Source organism: Gopherus flavomarginatus, chromosome 6 (genome assembly GCF_025201925.1).
Source record: "Gopherus flavomarginatus isolate rGopFla2 chromosome 6, rGopFla2.mat.asm, whole genome shotgun sequence".
NCBI lineage: Eukaryota > Metazoa > Chordata > Testudines > Testudinidae > Gopherus > Gopherus flavomarginatus.
This window is the reverse complement of record NC_066622.1, coordinates 71,827,408-71,849,017: the sequence shown is the minus strand read 5'-3', so window position 1 is coordinate 71,849,017 and position 21,610 is coordinate 71,827,408. Positions and strand designations below refer to the sequence as shown.

General features: G+C 47.5%; 1 protein-coding gene across 4 annotated transcripts in view; it reads right to left on the bottom strand.

Moving 5' to 3' along the window:
* The window catches only part of WDFY4 (WDFY family member 4), a 257,556-nt gene that overhangs the window by 78,116 nt on the left and 157,830 nt on the right, over positions 1-21,610 (bottom strand). For all 4 annotated transcript variants that reach the window (XM_050959877.1, XM_050959876.1, XM_050959875.1 and 1 more), the window contains 4 exons: positions 19,122-19,158; positions 17,300-17,466; positions 4,897-5,045; positions 1,093-1,213 (listed from right to left, as the gene is read on the bottom strand). In XM_050959877.1, coding sequence (XP_050815834.1) covers positions 1,093-1,213; positions 4,897-5,045; positions 17,300-17,466; positions 19,122-19,158 — 474 coding nt within the window. The remainder of the gene's footprint in view (positions 1-1,092; positions 1,214-4,896; positions 5,046-17,299; positions 17,467-19,121; positions 19,159-21,610) is intronic.

Sequence of the window (21,610 nt, the reverse complement as noted above, 5' to 3'; positions counted from 1 at the left end):
CCCACTCAGATCTGAATCTTAGAGTTCAGAAAATGAGATACTAGCACCTGAATCCTCTAAGCTTAATTACCAGCTTAGATCTGATAGCATTGCCACCACCCAAAAATATAGTGTTTTGGGGCACTCTGACCTCCCCAACCTTCCCTGGGGACCCCAAGAACCCAGATCCCTTGGGTTCTTAAAACAAGGAGAAATAAACCATTCCTCCACCTTTCCCCCTCCCAGAATTTCCCTCCCTGGGCTATCCTGAGAGATACTGATCCAACCTCTTAAATCACCATACAGAGAAGCATCTCCCTTCCCTTCCACAAAGAGGCAAACAGATTCAAGGAAAACAGAGAGAGATTCTCTCTCTCCCCACTCCCGTCTCCCCCACCCGTCCTGGTGAGTTATCCCAATCCCCTGGAATAAAACAAGGGAAACAAGGGGAAAAAAATCAATCAGGTTCTCTAAAAGAAATCTTTTAATAAAAGAAAGGAAAAAGTAAAGAATTATCTCTGTAACTTCAAGATGTAAATATTACAGGGTCCTATAGCTTACAGACACCAGAAAGAGACTTTCCCCCCAGTACCACTACAAATCAAAATATTCCCAGCAACTACACATATAAAAGTTAACCAGCCAGATCCACAATTGCAAATAGAGTAAAACAATCAAAAAGCCTAAACCGCCTGTTTTTACTTACTATCTGAAAAGAAACTTAGAGAGCCTGTAGTAATGTCTGGTCTCTGTCAGACCCTCCAAGAGAAGAACACACAACGGACAAAGAACACACACAAAAGCTTCCCTCCACCCAAATTTAAAAGTATCTTGTCTTCTGATTGGTCTTCTGGTCAGGTGTCCAGTTCCCTGCTTGTAACCCTTTACAGGTAGAAGGGACATTAACCCTTAACAATCTGTTTATGACAGCCCCCCTCCCACCCCAAGATATGCTGTTTGGCTTGTACTGAGCATGCTCAGTAACACTGCTGAAGCCAGCTGCCTTCACTCTGCCCCCACTATTGGCAGGTAGGGGTCATCTCTGGTTCCTGGTCATATTTTACCACTTTTCTTGCAGCTGTTTCCCAAACAACATGGCGTATTGACACCTACCTGTAGAAGAAAGCGCATCAGATGTATCTCTTTAATGTCACTGTACACATAACGGGAACATGTCTGATCTCCCATGCCCTGCTCTTTGTGGCATAAGCTGAAAATAAATGGATCGGTGATGCTGAAAGAGGTAAAAACAGAAACGTGTTTGAGATGGACAAGAACAAGCAAGGCCTTTGCAACAAACATGCTGGATGTGAGGAAAGCCTCGGGCATAACCCTATACACAGCAACCACCACGTGGTCTTGGAATACCCTTCAGTAATGCACAAATGGCTTTATGTACGTTTCTACAGAGCCTGGTATCCTAAAAGGTCTGTGATCTCAGCCAGAGCATGGAAGGTTTCAAACACCCTGAAGGCAATTTCATACTAGATCCTGAAACAAAGAGGGAGCTAGTGGAGCGTGAAGGTCCATTTGGTGTGATCATGCTTTTTAGGACATGCAAGTAGACAGCAGCAGCATTCTGTACATGCTGTCTGAAAAGCAGTGACACAAAAAAAAAAGTCCACAGAGAAAGAATTTGCAATAGTTGAGGTGGGAGGAGATGGAGGTCTGGATGAAATAGAGCCATGGCCAGGGGATGCTGCTGATCACAAAGGGCTGCACTGTGACATCTTTACCCCCGTTTGGTAGTACCTTACTTCTCAGATAGTCCCATTGACTTGAAAGGGTCTTCACATATTACTCAGCGTGAGGAGAGGTATAATAATTGGGTCCAAAATGATCACATCCTTTAAAAGAAATCCAGTGAAAGCATGAGACAGTGTTTTCCCAGAAGCCAATCTGGTCACTATTTGATTCACCCAATCATACAGAGTCACTAACATTTGATCCAGTAGGAAGTGGATGTAAAGCAGTAACCATCGATGCATGGTCAATGAGTAAAAACAATGAGTCACTCACTTTCCAGTGGACTCTGAGCACAAACACCCCCATATGTATCCACAGAGCATGAGCAGAAAGCCAGCCTACAAACCCACTTTCAATATTGATCATTTTCAGTAAAACAAGTGTAAGCAGAGTCAGGATAAGCTCTACACTGACATCTGGTGGAAAGAATTTCAGAGAGTGTATTTGCATAGGCACGCCTACCCTATCCCAGACTGCCAAGCTGTGGGACTGCTTGGTGACAAATTGCTCACCCTCAGTTGGGTGGTACTGGCTAGACATGGGACATGGGTTCCAAAACCCAGAGAATTGAGAGAGGCTGGGGATAGGTATTTGTGCCTGGTGGTGCAGTTGCCTTGTGGAGCCAGAAGCACTAGTTGCACCCCCTCCTCTCTCCACTGTGGAATGTCAGAGTTGATTTTTTTATTCCCTTAGGAATTTAAATACAGGTTACTGAGCTGAAATCACTTTGGGCTAATGGTGCACTAGCACTGGAGCTCCCCTACTATGAGCTGGAATCACTAAGAGCGGAAAATCACTAAAAAGCTAAAATCACTGAGCTGAGAGCACTGAGTACTGTGCTAACTAGTGGGGAGCCCAAAGCTATACTGTGGAACAGAGCTGCTGGCAGAGTGGAGCAGTTTGTGGGGACAGCTGGAGCGGATCATGGGACAGCTGATGGCAGCGGAGTGGCTGGCAGAGCGGAGTAGCTGTGAGACGGGTGGGGTGGCCCACAGAGCGAGCAGAGCCGAGCAGTTTGCCGGGACAACTGGAGCAGCTCACAGGACAGCTGGCAGAGCAGAGCAGTTTCTGAGGACGGCTGGAGGAGCAGAGTGGAGCGGCTGGTAAAGCGCAGCAGTTCGTGGAGAAGGCGGGAGCAGAACCCACGGAGAGGCAGGGCAGTTGGCCCCGGACCACGTAAGGTGCCCCTTTCTACCAGGCTGGGGGGGGGAGACCTCTGCAGATAGACTCTCGAACTTTGGGGCTGCACTGACCCAGGACAGAGACTTTTGGGACTGTGGGTGATTTGGGGGTTGCTGGACTCAAGAGCCTAGGAAAGAGGACACAGCCCAATTTCCTGGGGTGGGTCTTTGCTCACGGTTTGGTCTATGAACTCTAGTAGAGGTGTTTTTCCCAATTTAGTGTTTGTTGTTTATCTCATGTATTAAATCTTTTCTGCTACACCGAGACTCTGTGCTTGCGAGAGGGGAAGCATTGCCTCTTTGAGGCGCCTAGGGGTGTGTGTAAGATTTTCCCAGGTCACTGGGTGGGGGCTCGAGCTGGTTTGGCATTGGGTTATTGAAACGGAACCCCTGGATACTGAACCCGGCCCTTGTTGCTGCCAACTCAGAGGGGCAGAAGGGTTACACAAGAATCATAAAAATGGGGTCAGTGTGCCAAGTATTAATTATGATCCCTTCAGCCTTGGAGAAAGAAATAGGAACTTATCAACCAATAAAGCAAAAGACTTTTCTAAAGAATGTTGCAAATGAATAAAAGATGGGAGAGATGAAGAGGGAAATACCAACAACACTTAACGACACCAGAAAAAGAGAATAATTTCCATCTGTAATGGGGCTATGTCTTTCTATCTCTCTCTACATGCTTAGCACATTTCGGGTGGTGCTGTAATATAAATAATAGCCATATCCAGTATAACAACTCTAATTGCTAAGTACTCCTCACTCTAAACGATGTTTGGAAAATGCTTGTTACTGAAAAGCAGGGAAAGGTCAATACAGCTGAAGGTGGAAGTCCCTTTCAGCTCAGTTTGTGATATTCTTACTCACACTGAGCAGTAAGTACCTTATTGTCAAGTAGTGCCATCGATTGCGGTGATACTACTCATGGCACAAGTAAGGCCTATTCAACAGGAGTAAGGATATTGAAATCTGGCCCCATGTAATCCAGGTAACTGAGGCACTATCCTTGGCTTTATGTCCTGTTGAGGCATCTGAAATAAGCGAGGATGTCTTTACATGCTGTTCCAAGGCTGGGGGTGGAGGCAGACACTGGAATGTGGTCCCTGAGCGGCTCCCAACAGAACTCATCTGTGGCTGTTTGCACGACTCCAAGTCCTTCCTTTTAAGATTCTCTCATTCCTGTCCATTTGTCCTTTCTCTGGATCCAGATGGGTTAGGGGGTTTATTCCTGAGTCAAGACTTTACTGTACTGTATTACGTAGAGAGCCCTCTGCCTTTGTGGGCTAGGAGCACGGGAAGATACCATGCTATGGCTAGCTGTCAGCCTCTCTCAGAAGGGTCATAGCTGTGGAGGCTGTGCAGGAACCCTCAGTCTGTACTGCAGCCCTGGCTCACACTCCACTCCTTCTGCCGCTTGGTCTCTCTGTCACAGGTCTGTTTCACCTTCAGCCCATGGATGGAGGTGCTATTATTAAGAATGGCAGGAGTGATTTGGATGAAATCAGACCCCTCCCCTCCCACACACTCACATATAAACCTTTACTCAAAGCTCACGCTGAGCCTTCAGGCCTCACAAAAGTTTGATTCATTTTTCTCACCCACTTCCATTTTTGCAGCTGCCTTTCTTCTTCTGGGTTCCAGCTGGGACCAGACATGAGAAAGTGGGTTCCCACAAGCCATTCCCGATGGGTCAAATGCAGGAAGCAATGGTAGCATCCAGCTCCAGAAGCCCTGTCTCAGGCCAAGTTTGGAGCAGCATTCTGACTTTGAGGTGCTTCTCCACATGGACCAGAACCTCCAGCCCCTTTGGCCATTTGTCCCTCCCTAATGATTAGAAGCACCATTGCAGCTGGAAGAAAAGCACAGTGGGCCACACTCGGTGCTGATGCACAGCCTGTGCAGCTCTCTGAAGTCAAAGGGCTCCCAAAGGCCGAGTGCATCACTTTTGAGCTTAGCCAAGCGTGCCTGCAGGAAGGGAAGAATGACTCACCTGGACAAGCAGTGCTTGGTGCAATAAACCTCTTCAAACTGGGAGAGGACAAAGTGCTCACAGATGTAAAAGTGCTCTTTGCCAAGGAGAAGCACCCCTTCTGATGCCAGGTGCCCTTGCACAATCACCACGGAGCATCTAAATGTAACCTAACATGGAAGGAAGGAAGAGATGTAGCCAGAACTTGGTAATACACTTTGCCTGTATTGTATGCTGCCTATCTAGTTACCAGTCAGGTCGCCAGGCTGTAGCATCTGAGCACCTTGCAAATGTTAATCAAGCCTCACAGCACCCCTATGAGGCAGGGAAGTGTGACCCCCTGCTAAGGCAAAGAGAGTTGAAATGACTTGCCTGCAGTCACCACCGTCGGCTCCAGGCACCAGCTAAGGAAGCAGGTGCTTGGGGCGGCCAATACAAAGGGGAGGCACTCCATCTGGTATTGGGGCAGCCCATCCGGGTCTTTTGCGAGAATTCGGTGGCAGGTCCCTCAGTCCCTCTCTTTCTCTTTGAGCTGCCGCCAAAGTGCCGCTGAAGAGGAAGAGAGGGAGTGAAGGACCCGCCGCCGAACTGCTGCCTAAGAATGGAGCAGCACAATTGAGCTGCCACCAAAGCGCAGACGGTATTTTTTTTTCACCGCTTGCGGAGGCAGAAAACCTAGAGCCAGCCCTGGCAGTCACACAGGCATATCTCATGATTCTCTGAACTACAGGAGTCAAAGCCTTAGCCATGAGGTCACCCTTCCACTATGAACCAACTCAGCATTTATACCTGGGGCAAGCAGGGGGAAACACAAAGATGTGCTGGTGGAAGGCTTCAGAAAGGATAGTCTGAAGCCTGCAGTCTTCTATTTATCCACTGAACAGATATGGCACAAGCTGCATCAATGCAAGCTTCTTCCAGTCTTCCTCACCCCTAACCTAGCAGATTCCTCTCTGGGAATCAGAAGGGAAGCAAGTCTGCCTGGCTCACTCATTCCTTGGTCTCCCTTCTGGAACTGTCAATCAGCGGGGCAGGTAGCGCATGTTGTGGTGCTGGTTTCCATGGCCTGGATACAGGGCCGGCTCAGGCTTTTTTGCTGCCCCAAGCAGTGAAGGGAAGAAAAAAAAGCCGCGATGGGTGGCACTTCAGGGGCAGCTCAACCACGCCACTTCATTCCTCAGTGGAAATTCGGTGGCGGGTCCTTCGGTCCAAGAGGGACTGAGGGACCCGCCGCCGAATTGCCACCGAAGACCCAGACATGCCGCCCCTTCCCATCGGCTGCCCCAAGTACCTGCTTCGTCCACTGGTGCCTGGAGCCGGCCCTGCCTGGATAATTGCCTATTGGGAGCTGACTTGAGACCAATTCATTTCACTCAGGCCTCCCAGCAGTGATCAGATGGTAATAAGTCATAGTCAGCACCAAGGTGCCATTTGGCCCGCTATGTGCCCAGAGCCCTGGCAGGAACACCGGACAAATCAAATGAGATTTCCAAACAACAACCTGGTGGGAAAAGCCTCCGTGTCAAACGAATTCTTGTGGAGCACCTACAGGTCAATGAGCCATGGCCAGAAAATAAGGTTCTGCATGTCCCCAGATTTGGGGCCAGCTGATTTCAGTGACCCCTTCCATGAACCTGACCAAGACCCACTGAGGCAAAGGGTAATTAGCCTTCTCTTTAGCTAACATCCAAACACACACCCATTCACACAGATGGGAATTCCACACAGAAAGCCCCCAGGAAACGGTTGAGGTTATCAATCCTTTTTGTTTGTAAAAGGATTTTTATTCACATTACTCTGTAGAGAAAAACCAGACACTCCTGGTTGGATCCCAGTGAAACAGATAGCTCAACAAGCACTGCTATGGGATTCCAGGGAGCAATGAATGACCTGGGAAAGCAGTTGATATTCCAGATATTTATCCCAATATTATCCAAACTATATGGCCAGCTGAGCCAGGATGGAAAGCCAGGGAGCACAGCCCCTCTTGCATCTGAGCTTCTTTGGCCTGTGTTATACAGGTTAGATTAGAGCAGTGACACTCAGACCACAGGGCTTCAGGAGCCAAATTAACAATCAGCATTACCCAAAAGAGCCACAGTCATGTGAATTCATGGTTTCATTTACTGTAGTGCTATAGATTCATATTTAAATGGTATGACAGGGGAAATATTTAGTTTATATTGTGCGTGTGTATATATATATATCATTCTTACAGCAAGATGACTGACCGAGCATTATTATTTTATCATCTATCATTGGTTAATAATAGTAAAAGCATCCTGATTGGTTAATAATGAAATCACCCAGAGTTTTAATATCATGTGCTGCAAAGAGCCGCAGGAGACACATTAAAGAGCCACTTGCGACACTCGAGCCTCAGTCTGAGTATCATTGGATTAGATTATCACAGTGGTCCCTTCTGGCCTTAGGATCTATGGGAGTCCAGTCTCATCACGTTTAAAATGCCTTGGTTTGAGGTCAGTTCTAGAAAGGACAAACATTTTGAGTTTTGTTTTTAACCAATTCACTCCACAGCAGGGGTGCTGGAACAGTTTGTATAGTGGGGGTGCTGAGAGTCATTGAATCAAGCTGTAAAACCTGTATATGATGGAAACCACTTCAAGTCAGTGGGTGCAGCAGAACCCCTAGCACCCCTAGTTCCAGCACCTATGGTCCACTCTCAATTTTACTAGAGCTGGCCCTGACCCACAACCTCCCATACTCCAGAAGGCCTGTAATCCAGATCTAGATTGCAAAATTTTGCAACACAAACCCATCCTGAATCAGAATGAGAGACGGCCAGCACAGAGTGCAATTGGACCTGAAATGGATGTAGGTGAGGGGACATGTTCAGAAACCTTCAGAACTGCTTTTGGGAGAGCTTCTGCCATTTGGGGTCCAGTGTCCCAAGATCAGGTCTTATGAGATTTTCACCTCCTTGTCCCAAATGTCATGAAACTGATTTGTAAGATTTCATCCACATGCAGAATGAGCCTGGAAATAGCACTGTTATTGGCAGGCCAATGGAATTCCCATCCTGATGTAAACAAAGTACACAGTTTAGGCCTGGCTCTCCTAAATCTGGATGCTCCTAGGTTTTTCCCTGCAGGGCCTCTCTGCCTCCACACCTAGTTCCCTGGGCCTCAAAGACACACATTCCTGGTACCCATCTAGCAGCATGAGTCAGAAGAAATAGCTCTGCATCTTTGAAGGTGCTCTGACTTAACATTGGATGAGTCAGTGGAAGAGCCCAGCATTCCTGTGTGGGGCCCTGCAATCTGTTACAAGACCCTTTTCATTTCTGGATTCAACACAGAACCAAATTTGTATGGGTAGGTGAAGATCTAGCAATGGAAATCCAGCTTCTCCTCTCTCCACAACCACCAAAGGGAATATGAGCAGCTGGGTAGGGCTTATCTTTCATTTGAATGCCAATATTCCACAGGTTTTTGTTCATTTGTTTGTTTGTTTGTTTTTAGAGCACACCATAGAGCTGGTGAATTCCTGTACTGAACAAGAAGCCATTTTAATATCATCTCTTTCTTCTGCGAGGCTGGGCTTCTCATCTGGATGTCTGAAGCTGGGAAGAGAGGCTCTCATGGCCACTGGGGTGAATGAGGTTAGTGGTACACAGGGCTAAAGATACCTTTTTCTCAGATACGATTCAATCTTGGAAGTCCTTTCCTCTGTGCTGGGCTAAACTAAGGTTACAGCTACTTTACCTAATTACCTCCCCTTCACTCCATCCAGCACAGCCAGTATCCCAAACTCTTTCCTCCTCTGATACAGACTTCATACAACTCCCAGTCCTGAATCACTTTGCCCAGAAAACTTGTTATCAACCTACCTCTGGAGCTACTGATTCCATTATACACCCTTTGCATCTCAGGCTTTCTGTATGCTCAAGATTTGAGTCTTAATTACCATTCCACAGTGATGCTGGTACAGCTATGCCCAGTGGGTAAATATGTTACTGATTTAGTTATGTTGGCAAAAAAAACCTAGTGTGGCTGCAGTTATATCAGCATAAAGGTGCACTGTATCCGAATAGTTTATTCTCCCTTCTATACTGGAGTAGCTATACAGGTGTAGGTCACCTGTACACCAGTATAATTGCATCCACACTCAGGGATATACCACTATGACCACACTGGTATAGTTAAGTGGTATAACCAGGGCCATCCCTAGCCATTTGGGTGCCCTATGCAGCCCACTCATAGGGGGGCTGTGTGGGGCCCCAGGCCTCCGTGAGGCAGGGCTGCTCCCCCCCTGCCAGGGTCTAGGCTGCACTCAAGGCCTGTGGGGCCCAGGAGGCAGGAGCTGTGAGGAGTCACTTTGGGGGGCCCCACAAGCCCAATGCGACCCAGGGGATTAACGGAGGGCTGGGACCAGCCCACTCCACTTTTCTCGCCCTGGCCCTGTGTCGCTTAGGGGAGGAGACTTGTGGGAAGGTGCCCCCCCGACACTCACCGTGGTGCTCCACTTCCTGCCACTGGTGAGTGAGTATGATGAGCAGTCCTTTCCCCAATCCCACACTCACCAGTGGCGGGAAGTGAAGCGACATGGCTTGGAGCTGGCAGAGTAGAGCAGGCTGGGGCTGGGTTGCTCCACTTCCCACCACTGCCAGTGAGTGTGGAGTCACTGGGGGAACAGGTAGAATAGGGGTGGGCTGAGGGTGAAGCAGGGGGGAAGACTAAGAGACGGGGCGGAGGGAGTTGTCTAGGGCCCCACATCCTTCTAGGGATGGTCCTGCCCCTTGCAGTGGGCGGCCGGCCAAGAGATAGGGCTGGTTGCTGGAGTTGTTTCTGCCACATATGCAGCATGCAGCTGCCTAGGGCACCATGAAATTTGGGGTAATTTGGTGCCCTAGGCAGCTGCATTTTCTGTGTATGCCTAGGGATAGCCCTGGGTATAACTTTCTAGTGCAGACAAGACAGATGGAGATGTGGGAAGCAGCATGCTGGCGGAGCACAGGGGAGAAGCTGCAACTGGTGTTGGTCAGAGTTGGAGGGTGTGACAGGCATGGGACAGGAGTAGAGGCCAGCAGGGGTCATCAGCTGCAAAACTGGCCTAGGAGGATCTGAGCAACAGTGTTGAAAGGGTTGGAACCCCTCAAGAGTGCTCCATTCCATGACCTTGACATAGCCCTGTGGGCAACATGGGGTTAATAACTAGACTCACTTGGAGCTCTGTTACAAACTGATACAATCAGAACTGTGTGAAGATGGGGGGCTTGGTCTGCAGAAGATCAGCACAACAGACCTGCCCCAGTGGTTTGCGGCATAGTGGGAATGCTGCAGCTCTATGGCCTCCAAGCTATTCCCAACCTAACTATTCAGAACACCTAGTTGTGATCATGGGGGGGAATGTACACAAGAGTAGGTCCTACTGGTGCTCATGGGAGTGGTTTGGCACGGCCTCTGGAGGAGTCCATCCAAGGTGGGGCTGTGGTGGCAGGGAATCTCTCTCATATGTAGGCTGGTGCTGTGAATGAACAGAAGCACCCTGCCTCCGGCACTGTCAATCTAATACCCGTCACCAGCGCTAAATCCACTTCTTTTAAAACAACCACTGCCCTCCAGCAAAATATATTTCCATGTTGTTAAAAATAAATGAAGCCCTGGGCTGAGGTATTTCTTCCCAGTCTGAACTTGAAGCAAATTTCATTCCCGCCGAGTAACAAAGATCTAACAATGAAGAAGTGTACCCATTCCTGTACCTACAGGGCCCCAATCTAATGAAGTACCAGCCAACCTGAAATTAACATAGATTAAATAAACTTTCCCCTTTTTTCAGAACAGAATCGAGTTCACTGGTTGCTAGAATCATTAATCAATGATGCAAAGGTGACATAAAATAATTGAATAATTACCTTCTAAGATATTGCCTAAAGCAAGGCAACTACAGATTGTTCCACTCATTCAGATGCAGGAAAGGAATTAAAGCAGATACCATCTAGAGGGTAAAGGGTTTGCTACTTTTTTTTTAAAAAATGAATCTATTTGGTAAGGAACTGGAATCTCAGTGTCACAGGAAATTTGGCATTTTAATTTTTTTTCATTTCAAATTGGAAGAAAAAGACAAAAAAATTCAATTTCGAAGGAGACAAAAGGTTTGAAAACAATTTCTTTCAATTCAATCAAAACATTTCGTTTTTGACTTTTCAATTTTTTTTTATAAAGAGAAGATACGTGTCAAATGAAACATCATTTCAAAATAAAAAAATCAAGACATTCCATTCTAAAAACATTGAAACAGGATGTTCTGAAAGTCTCAGAATCCTTCTTTTCGGGTTTGGGGTTTTTTCCAAAACAAAATGTCAGAATGGACACACACCCACAACAAGTATCCATTTCAACGGAACGGCACTTTTCCAACCATCAGCTCTCCCAGTTAGGAGCTTAGAGTAAGATAGGCACTCAATGTGATTTCCAATAGCTCTGGAGCAGGTTAGTCTAACTCCAATAGATTTCAGTGGGATAATCTGGCCCTGTGAGCCTTTCCTCTCAGCTGCAAGTATGATGCCAAAAAAAAACAAAACAGACAAACAAACAAAAACCACAAAACCATCAGATCAACAAGTTCTCCACACACCCCACACATAACCACCAGGGGGCAAAACATTTTACAGAGCAAATCCAAATCTCATCTTGTACATTTTCCAAACAGACCTCACTCACCCACACCCAGAAAGACAGGCTTTGCATTGTGCCCAGAAGGCCAGCAAATTCAGAGGCAGGGAGGTGACTGCCAGGGTTAAGGGCCTCTCCTGCCAGCAGCTCCCTTCCCCTATATGCCAAAGAACTCCAGCTGGAGCACATCAGCTGTGGCAGCATGGCATGAGGAAAGGTGCTCCGTCAGTTAAGAAGGTCGTAGGCCATTTAAGGCCCTACTAGCTCCAGACAGTGGTATGTGGCTGCTTCAAGCACCTCGTCTGTCCACCACTAAAGGAAGTGAAATCTATTTGACCCCGTGTTTAGTACTAGGGGCACAGGTCTGAAGTTCATCTGTGTCTGAGCCATCACAAGTACTGGGGTTCAGTCAAATTAATTGCTGCCATGACTCCGGTGAAGTCAATGCAGTTACCCTGGGGAGGGATCTCACCCATGCACACAGTTCTTCCCATTCACCTTGTAAGACAGGAGTCCTCGGGAAAGCCCAGGACACAAAATGTAATGAAGTTCGGTGCTGACGGTTGCTGGGCTCCCTCCCAGCACTGCTCACACACACTAGAACAGAAACCATCGACTAAGGGGGGCATGCTGTCTCGCTTGGCTGACTTCCTAAGCACTGCTCACTTCTGTTAGGGAAGGTGTTGTACACAGGGTGAAAAAAAAAACATGTTGCAAAACACATGCAGTTGTGCTTATCCCACCTAATTCCAGGTCCCACTCCCATGTATGGCCGTAGAAACCCGAGGCCATGCGCTAGCTTTGATTTCTGTGCCTGTATCCAGCCAGCTGAGCCCTTAAATTTCCCCTTCAGCCAGTTCCCTTGACTTCATGCCTCTTAGCCACTCAGTAATAACCTTGGTCACATCCCCTGGGCTAGATGTCTTGCTATTGACCCCTCCTCAGCCTTGACCATTCTTGCTATTGACCCCTCCTCAGCCTTGACCACTCTTGCTATGAGTAAGACTCACAGAGCTGCTGTGCTAAGAGACAGGGCTCTCGGGATGGCTGTCCAAGATCGTGGGGGGGGGGGCAGGGGAGTGAGGAGCTCTGCAGAGATTCAGGGCATAGGAATGGCTCCATAAGCTGCTGCAGTGCTGGAGGGAGAGTCTACAAGGCAAAATGCCATCAGAGGCCACAAGTGGCACCATGGACCATGTCTTGGTGTTCTTCTGCATTGTCATAGCCATGGCTAGCACACTGGCGTGGTGAGCATTCCTGTCCAAGCTAGTGAACCCCTATCCCTTGCGCTATTAGCCCAGCCACCCAGACTCCAGCTACCTCTTGTGCACCAGTGCTGGTGGAGGAAGGGTCTCATGGCTCCTCTACCAACCCAGCGAGACACACACAGAGCCAGCCGTGATTTGACAGTGAAGAAAATAAGCTCATACAACAATTTTGCCCATCTCTAGCTCCTGCTGTCTGAGGACCTCAATGTATTCTGCATACATTGATTAACACTCAACCCTGCCCCTCCCTTGTGATGTGGATGGCCTTTGGTATCCCCATTTTACAGATGAGAAAACTGAGGTAAGGGGCAAGACATGACTTTCTCCAGGCCAGGGACTGAACCTAGGTATCTTCCTTTCCAATTCCCTGATCTGATCACTAGTCCGGCTTTCTGTCTCCAGTGTATTTCAATACTGTGCAAACCCTCCACAGCTGTGTCCCTGTGCTGTGGTAGCTCATAATGGTGCCCTTGTGAAAACTGACTGTGTCGGTACCACACGGAACTGGCAAGTCCCTGTGACAGGGCTGGTGTAGCCAGGAACACTAGCAGCATTGAAGCATATGCAGACCAGCCCTATTTGCCCCAAGTATCAGCGCCCTCGATGACCTCATGTCAGTTCCCCTCCAGAAGGGATGCCCTGACTGACTAACTCCTTTTCTACAACTATGTGTCCTGCTCCCTGATTTCTGCTACCTGCTTCTATTGTCCTTGGCACCTTCAGCTCCCCCTTCAAGGAAGGGCCTGGTGCCTAATCATTGCTAGGCTGCAGGCCTCTTGGTAACCAGACACATTACCTGCTGGCGCTTGAATTGCTTATGGTCTCAGGTAACTTGCTGGTAGCTGATGGCTTATTTTCTCCAAAATTCACAATCTCTCCACCAAAGAGAAACCACCCCCTGGATTGTCCTGGTCAGCAAAGCTGTGCTGCTGCTCCTCCTCAGTCTGGGCACACAAACAACATATTAATACCCTGGCACGAGTAGGGAAACATTCTGCAGCAGGGAGGCTCAGGCTGCAGATGTGAACCTGACATGTGTACAAGAATCAAATCTCCCCTGCTCATCTGGTGAGCCAGGGTTATTAAAGGGTTGGCCTAGGCAGAATAGGCAGGGGTGTGCTCACGTTGTGTTTCTCTTGCATCAACCAAACAATATGCACAAACACATTTTGCACAACACTCCCTGTTGCGCACACACATCCTTCTCTCTGAACCATTTTACAAACAGCCTCAGTATACTGTATATACACACACAACCTAACACCCCCCTCTCCCACATACACAGCCTTCTGGCACACAGCCTCAGTATACTGTATATAGACACACAACCTAACACCCCTGTCACCAACACACAGCCTTCTCTTACAGCCTTCCTACACAGTCTCAGCATATATATATATATATATACACATAAGGCTGTGTATATATATACACACACACACACACACACACACACACACACAACCTAGGACCTCCATCCCCCCTACACACAGCCTTCCCTCACAGCTAACCGACACACAGCCTCAGCATATTGTATATACACACACGGCCTAACACCCCCGCCTCCCACACACAGCCTTCTCTCACAACCAACCTACACACAGTCTGAGTATATTCTATATACGCACACACCACCTAACATGTCTTGTCACACACACACACACACACACACACACACACACTGCCTTCCCTCATAGCCAACCTACACACAGCCTCAGAGTGTGTATATACACGCTGCCTAATGCTCCGTCTCCCCTACATACTTTGCACAGAGATTCAGATACGGAACACACACATTCCAGCACATTACACACGCTTACTCCAACATATAGAAAAACCCTACACTTTGTCCCCCTCCCCACCCCTCTATAACTATAGTGCCAATTTCATCTGTTGTGAGGATGAGACTGAGATCTAACTCCCGGCCCTGGGTAATGAAAGCGGCACAATTCCTTCATTGCTCCCTATTGCACTCACAGAGAGCAAGTAATTTTCTGCAATCCTCCAAAGGGTGCAGCTACTCCCTGCTTGTGCGGGGCTCTACTTGCATCAGAGGAAAAGGGAAGTGGGTGCAGCAAAAACTTCCTCCACTGACCCACCTCTCCCCCATCTCTTACTAAGGGGAAAGTGGCCACTGCATTGAGCCTGCTCTCACTTCCTTGCATTCAGACTCAGTCTCCGCAAGCAGCTCAGAGGGGTGTGTGAGCATTCAGGCAGGCCTATGCCACCTCCTCCTCTGTGCATCCAAGGGGGGGCAGGTGACAGTGATGGCACGTAAGACATCTTATCCTTTGGCAGTGCAATATGGCTTTCAAATCAGGTCCCAGCACACAGCAAATGCCTGCTAGTCTGGGGCTAGGTGGAGCTGGCATGAGCAAATTGCTGACTGTGTTACTCACCTGCAGCGAGTGCAGCTAAATGCTCTACCAGTGTAATGTCACGGACTTCAGTGATGTCACACACCAGCAGAGAATTTGCTGCTGTGTGTAAAGTGAGGCTGTGTAGTTGACGATGTTACAAAGGTTTCTCTTTGATTGTGCCACAGTAACAAATTCATGTAACGTTATAAAATACTCAGGTGCTTTCCAGATCCGCTGCAACCCTGCGCTGGAGCAAATCAATCTCCTAGCTGCCAAGGCATTGCAGTGACATCTCTCTGCAATACAGTAAGTAAGCCAGTTCCACTTGCATGGTTAGAGCGCAAACAGCTCACGAGGCAGCCATTTACAAGGCAGGACCGCAGCGTACTAAGTAGCACAGGACAGCTAATGTCACCCCCTACTGCTTTTTTTAATACTCTGTCAGCTTGGCGATGCAGTGACTGCTGCTGGAGGAAAACGTCTGGCATTTCTGATGGCTTCCCATGGAGTTACATGGAGGAGAGCGAGAGCCTGAAGCCTCCAACTGAGATTAGGACAAGGCATGGAAAACATGTTTTACATTTTCATCCCCTTCCCCTTCTGCTGGGGGTGGGGGATATTTAATTATGGCACCTCATTGTACACGGTATCTATAGCTCAAATAGGACAGGGAGCCAGTGCACTGGAGAGACAGAACGTGACTACTGTTTGTTGGGAAAGTGCCATGAAAATCTACACAAAAAACATAAAAGCTCTCTCTCTCCCTCTCTCCCGGCCAGCAAATGGAAAATCCCTTCCCACAGACAATTCTGCTGTTTTGAACATTTTTACATCCTGAATGAAGATGAAAAGTCAAATCTGATTTTTTGAAGGGGAAGCGATTTCCAGAAAATTCAGTTTCAGAAGAACCAAAATGGAAGGCTGTCATCAACTTTACTTTCCTCAGGTGGGCAGCCGGGGATCCATAGTTTCAATTGTCTCGATGGAAAATGAGGCTTTTTCAGTAAAACTGAAATGCTCCCCCAGGGAAGTTTTGAAGGTGTGAAAAGAATGTTTTCCATCAGAAAATCATTCCAATGGCAAATTCCCAGCCAACTCTAATCTATATCCATATACAGCCTCCAAAGTGGAACATTTTGATCACGGAGAATGTAAAATCATATTTTTCATGAGTGGCTTTCACTGTTTGATGAATGCAAGCTGCTGGGTGTCCCACACTGAAGGGCCAAATGCCAGGAGAAAACCCACTGGAAAGCAGCATGTATAGGGCATAGCTACTAAATGTGTAGGGTCTCTCGGAACTCCCTGGAAAATGGCTAATCCCTATCTCTTTCCAAAAACAAGAACTAGTCCTTCTCTTAGGGTTTGACAATGGCTATCATGGGAATCATCTAATGGAGAGAAGTGAGGGTCTCTGATTGCGGAGGGGGTAGGTTGGGGGTACTGAGAGGAGCCAATTCTGCCTCATCTGCCCCTTCTCGGGACTCCTCATGTTTAGTGTATGGGCCACATTGCTGGGTCCTGCCCTCTCCCCAGTTCTAGGAGGCATAATGGGGAAGGGCAGCATGGTGAGAGTGGGATCCAGGAGGCACCAGCACTGATGTGGCCAGATGAGGGACACAGGTAGGGAGGGGGCAGGGAGGCTGTGTGTGAGCTCAGAGGGTAGGAGTCTGCTCCAGCATGCCCAGGGGAGGAAGAAGAGCAGGGGAGGGCTGGCTGAGGGCATTAAAGACATCTCCTCTTGGAGCAGCAGAGAAGAGAAGTGACAGGATTTGACCATCATTTCAAACAGCAGTTATGGAAGCAATGAAATGTTCCCTGTACAGAACTGGCATGTCCCAGGGCAGCCGGGGAGTGAGTCAAGTGCAGGACACTGCACTGGGAACTAGGAAAGGTTTCTGGCAGTGAGGAATCAGGGGAGGAATCTTAAGGAATTTGAATGTAGCATGTCAGGAGCTAACGCTGACTTCTTCTATCTCTCAGCTGCTGGACAGTGTCTAGTAAATTGTGGGCACTCCCAGGAATACAAATAAAAGAACATCAACAATGGTGCTATTATAGACTGTTCCCAAGTCCCCTAACACCCACTGTCCATGCCCAGCTCCACCACCACAAAGTGCCTCCTGCCCCACAAAGATCTTCCTGGTTTGTCAGGCGGTACCTTTTCACTCTCAGCGAATTCCTGCAGGATAATTTGTCTTTCCACACACAGTTCCAAGAAGTCTTCTGAGTGGAAACTTTCATGTAGGGCAGGGAAGAATGTCAGCTGGTTACAATCCATTCGCCTCTCATCCATCTCCCTTTCTGCTCCATTTAGCATCGGCTCTTCTACATCAATATAAAGGAGATTGCAGTTTTAGTGGCAGACGGATGCCACGAACAGCAACATTAGACTTTCACCCAATCTGTTCTGCCTAGGGAAACGGCATTATTTATTTGCCAACCCTGCCTCCCTCCAACGGTTAAACTAGGCAAGAGAGAAGTGAAATCTGTTAATTGCTAGGGAAGGACTAACTAGAAACTGACCCCAACATTCAACCATAACTCAAAACTGAGCTCCGATAATAGCTGAAGATTGGAAAATACTGAACAAACATATTTATTTCCATGTTCATACTAGCTCTGGCTGATACTAGAAGAACTAAAATAAAATCAAACAAGAGGCTGCTCAGATGAAACTAGGAAGAAGTGGCAATTGTAATATCCTGGGGACACTCATGGAGCCCAGCGCATGCTGCAACAGAATGTTGGGAGTTCAGGTAGTGCTGTGTAGACACTCATGCAGTGCAGACATGCTCTGTGTGTATATTATATCCCTTTCCCCTACCCTTTACCTGCCTTCTCTATTTAGACTGTAGGCTCCTCAGAGCAGTGGCTATTTAGTACTCTGTACAGTACCTAGCACAAAGGGGCCCTGTTCTCAGTTGGTAGCTATGCCCTATCATAATAACAGTTTCACCAACGTACACTAAAGGTTTCCCCCAGTGCAGCAACACGGGAAGCTGAACTCCACAGTGTTGGCTGAAATATATCAAACCAAAAGTTTTTACACTCCAAAATGGAATTTCTTCCTAAAACAAAATTTGTGGTGACTTTTTCACATTATTTCATTTTTTGCAATTTTTTTTATCCAAACGTCTTCTGTACTGACTGAAAAACCAAGGCTTGGGGAAACAAAAATTTGGAAAAAATGTCGACAGTTTAGAAACAAATGAAAAAATGGCTCCATTTTGAACCCAGGGAAACAGAAACAACTTTCAGAGTAGCAGCCGTGTTAGTCTGTATCCGCAAAAAGAACAGGAGTACTTGTTGCACCTCAGAGACTAACAAATTTATTTGACCATAAGCTTTCGTCGGCTATAAGCCACTTAAATTTGTTAGTCTCTAAGGTCCCACAAGTATTCCTGTTCTTTTTGGAGAAAAGCTTTGAAATTTAAAAAAAAAAGAAAGAAAAGAAAAAGGGATTTTTACCCCCCTTTTTTCTCCAGCTCTTTGAAAGTCACAATCTCTTATCATTCCCTGAGCCAATTAGTGCCCTGTTCATTTCTTTTCAAATGATGTCTTAAAGGGGTGTCTCATGGCATGCAGCAGAGGATGGAGAAGTAGTGGGCGCAACACAGAAGATGCTGCTGTAGAAGGTAAACATTCAGCAAACAACAGTTAACTGCTGAGCACACATCACTTAAAGGCAAGTGCTTCCCAGTCCTCTCCATGAGGTGATTTTATGGTAAGTTTTTGGCTTCTTCTTTCTCCCACTGGACACAGGACAGTAATTAAATCAGCATCTGGTTAAGTGCTATGTGTAATGATACCTTCAATTTTATCCTAAAAAAATTCAGATCACTTTAGACAGCGGTAAGCTAGACTTGCCACCATATTACAATCCCCAGGCCAAATTCAGACCTGGAGTCGCAACTGCTTACTTCAGCTCAAAGTTTGGACCTACAAGTTCATTTTCTTCTATAGATCAGTTTAAATGTTACCTTGATTTTCTTCTTGAATTGGGGTAGCTTCGTGAACCTGAAGAGAAAACAGCCATCACTAGAATGGAATATGCAGCCTGGCAACAGACCCCAACACCAAGCTGCGGCACAGATTGCAGACTCAGAGCTGAGCTGCAAAGAATGCATTGGAGGGGATCCCAAAGGACCAAAACAACATAAAAATAAACATTCATGTGCTACAATCAAAGGGGGAAAGGCCCACGCTCTTCCTAAAAGCAGGACCTCATTGCTGACGCCCGAACAGTGCCAATTCCAGGACAAAGTCATATTCTACTCTATGAAAGGTCTGCAGAATTGGAGCGCCATTTGTAAATCACAAAGACTGGAGAAGCGAATATTCAGAGATACTCAGGCTAAGTCCTTCTGCTTCTTGCTGATAGGAGCTGGCGCTCAAATCCTACAGTGATGGGCAATAACAAAAACAAGATAAAATAGTTGGACTCCTGGCTCAGACTACTCTAATTCCACAAGCAAGACTCATTTGATCACTGTCCAGTTCCAGCAGGACAGTCAGTCTGATGCACTGAAGCCCATGGTGGCAGAATAACTTTCTCCACATGGGACTTCAGGATACAAAATGCCACCAGGAGGGCATGCTATAATTCTAGGATACTGCAGAGAGAAAGAAAACCTGTCTATTTGTGAGATCTGACTAGGCAGGAGTGTGGCTAGTGTACCATGAAGGTCAATCATTCCACCACTACTAAAAATGTAGCAGCCTCTCTAAACCCCTCAAAAATGGCAAATCTCAATGGGTTTCTGTAGAGAGGTGTAATGGCCTCCCTCTGGATTTGGGAGCGAAGGACCACTAAACGCCCCCTGGGGGGCAGAGCCAAACCTGCCCCGCCCCCTCACCAGAAGTACTGGGGGGTGGGGGGAGAGACAGGAAGTATAAAAGAAGGGTCCTGCAGTTCAGTTGAGTGGGAGTCAGAAAAGGAGACGATGCCTCCACTTTGCTGCAGCACGTAGGAGCTGAATCTAGGCTCTGCAGCACCCTGCCCCCGGAGGAGACTGACCCTGAAGAGAAGTTGCTGGGACTGCCATCCACTGTGTACCCAGAGAATCCAGCAGACCTGCGGATTACAGACGTACCAAACCCTAGGGAGGTAGGAAGTAGCCCAGGGGCAGCCGACAACTGTCCGGCTAAGATGCTGGCTGACTGACTCTAGGATAGTGTGTTGTAGCTGGATCCCTACTGACCCAATGGCGGACCATTCCACCACTCAGGTCCGCTGACAGCAATTCCGGGCCCCAGAGCAGAACAGTCAATGGGCCCCCTAGCAAGGGATGGCTGAGGTTTATGACACTACTTTTTATCCTGTTGATAACACATTAGAACCCAATGTACGTAAGTTGTGGCATTGCTTGATGTAGTTAATTTTTTTTCCAGTTACAGCGCTAGTATTAAACAGATTGTGAGCCTAAATATAAGCTGTAGAATTTGTTATTATGAATTATATGTTTAAATTAAATAAATACATTACGGAATGAAACTGGAGAGAGTCCAGCAGAGGGCAATGAAAATGATCAGGGGGCTGGGGCACATGACTTAGGAAGAGAGGCAAAGAGAACTGGGCTTATTTAGTCTGCAGAACAGAAGAATGAGAGGGGATTTGATAGCAGCCTTCAACTACCTGGTATTAAATTAATTTTTATAGGATATGAAGGTCCACATACAGTATATATGCTATGGAAGAGGAAGTTGAAATAAATCATGCAACACAAATTTTTATTGCAAGGAAAAATATTGGACTTTATCTGATCCTGAGAGGAAAAGACATTTGTATGCATGTGCTGAATGTGGGGCTTTGTTTCATTGGACAGAGACCAGCCTTATTGATAGTGGTATACTGAACTGCCTGACAACATCATAGCCAAAGATGCTTTCCTGAATATTGTTAGATATTTTAAGATACAAATATGTGAAGTGACAATAGCATTCACTGAAGTGTGTGTGTGTGCGGTGCTGTGCCTGCGCCAGCTGGTGCTTCCACATGCCCACCAGGCTGCCTTTGCCACCACCGGTAGCACCCTGTGCATGCCTAGGAGCCCTGTGGCCCGCCCAGGCAATTTAAAAGGGCTTGGGGCTCCCGGCCACCACTACCGCAGCAGTGGTCAGGGGGACCCCCATTTGCTCTCCTCCCCCTCACTCCGCCCCCATTGGTGGGCCTGCCACCACTGTGAGGGCCCTGGGCTGGGACACAGTGGAGTCAGGCAAGCCAGCATCCTCCTACCCCTGCCATCCCACTCCTGGGGCGGCAGCATCCCCACCCATCATGCTAGGACACTAGACTGTGTGTGTGCTCATCCCTACCTGAGCCCCTAGACTGCGTGTTTGCTGGCTGCCTTAAGTCTACAAGCTGAGGCTAAAGCCTGCTCCCTGCTGGGCTCCGCCCCAAAGGGCAAGAACCTGAACTCTTAATTGCTTTCCACCCCAATCAAGAGCTTACAAGCTAAAGACTGCTCAC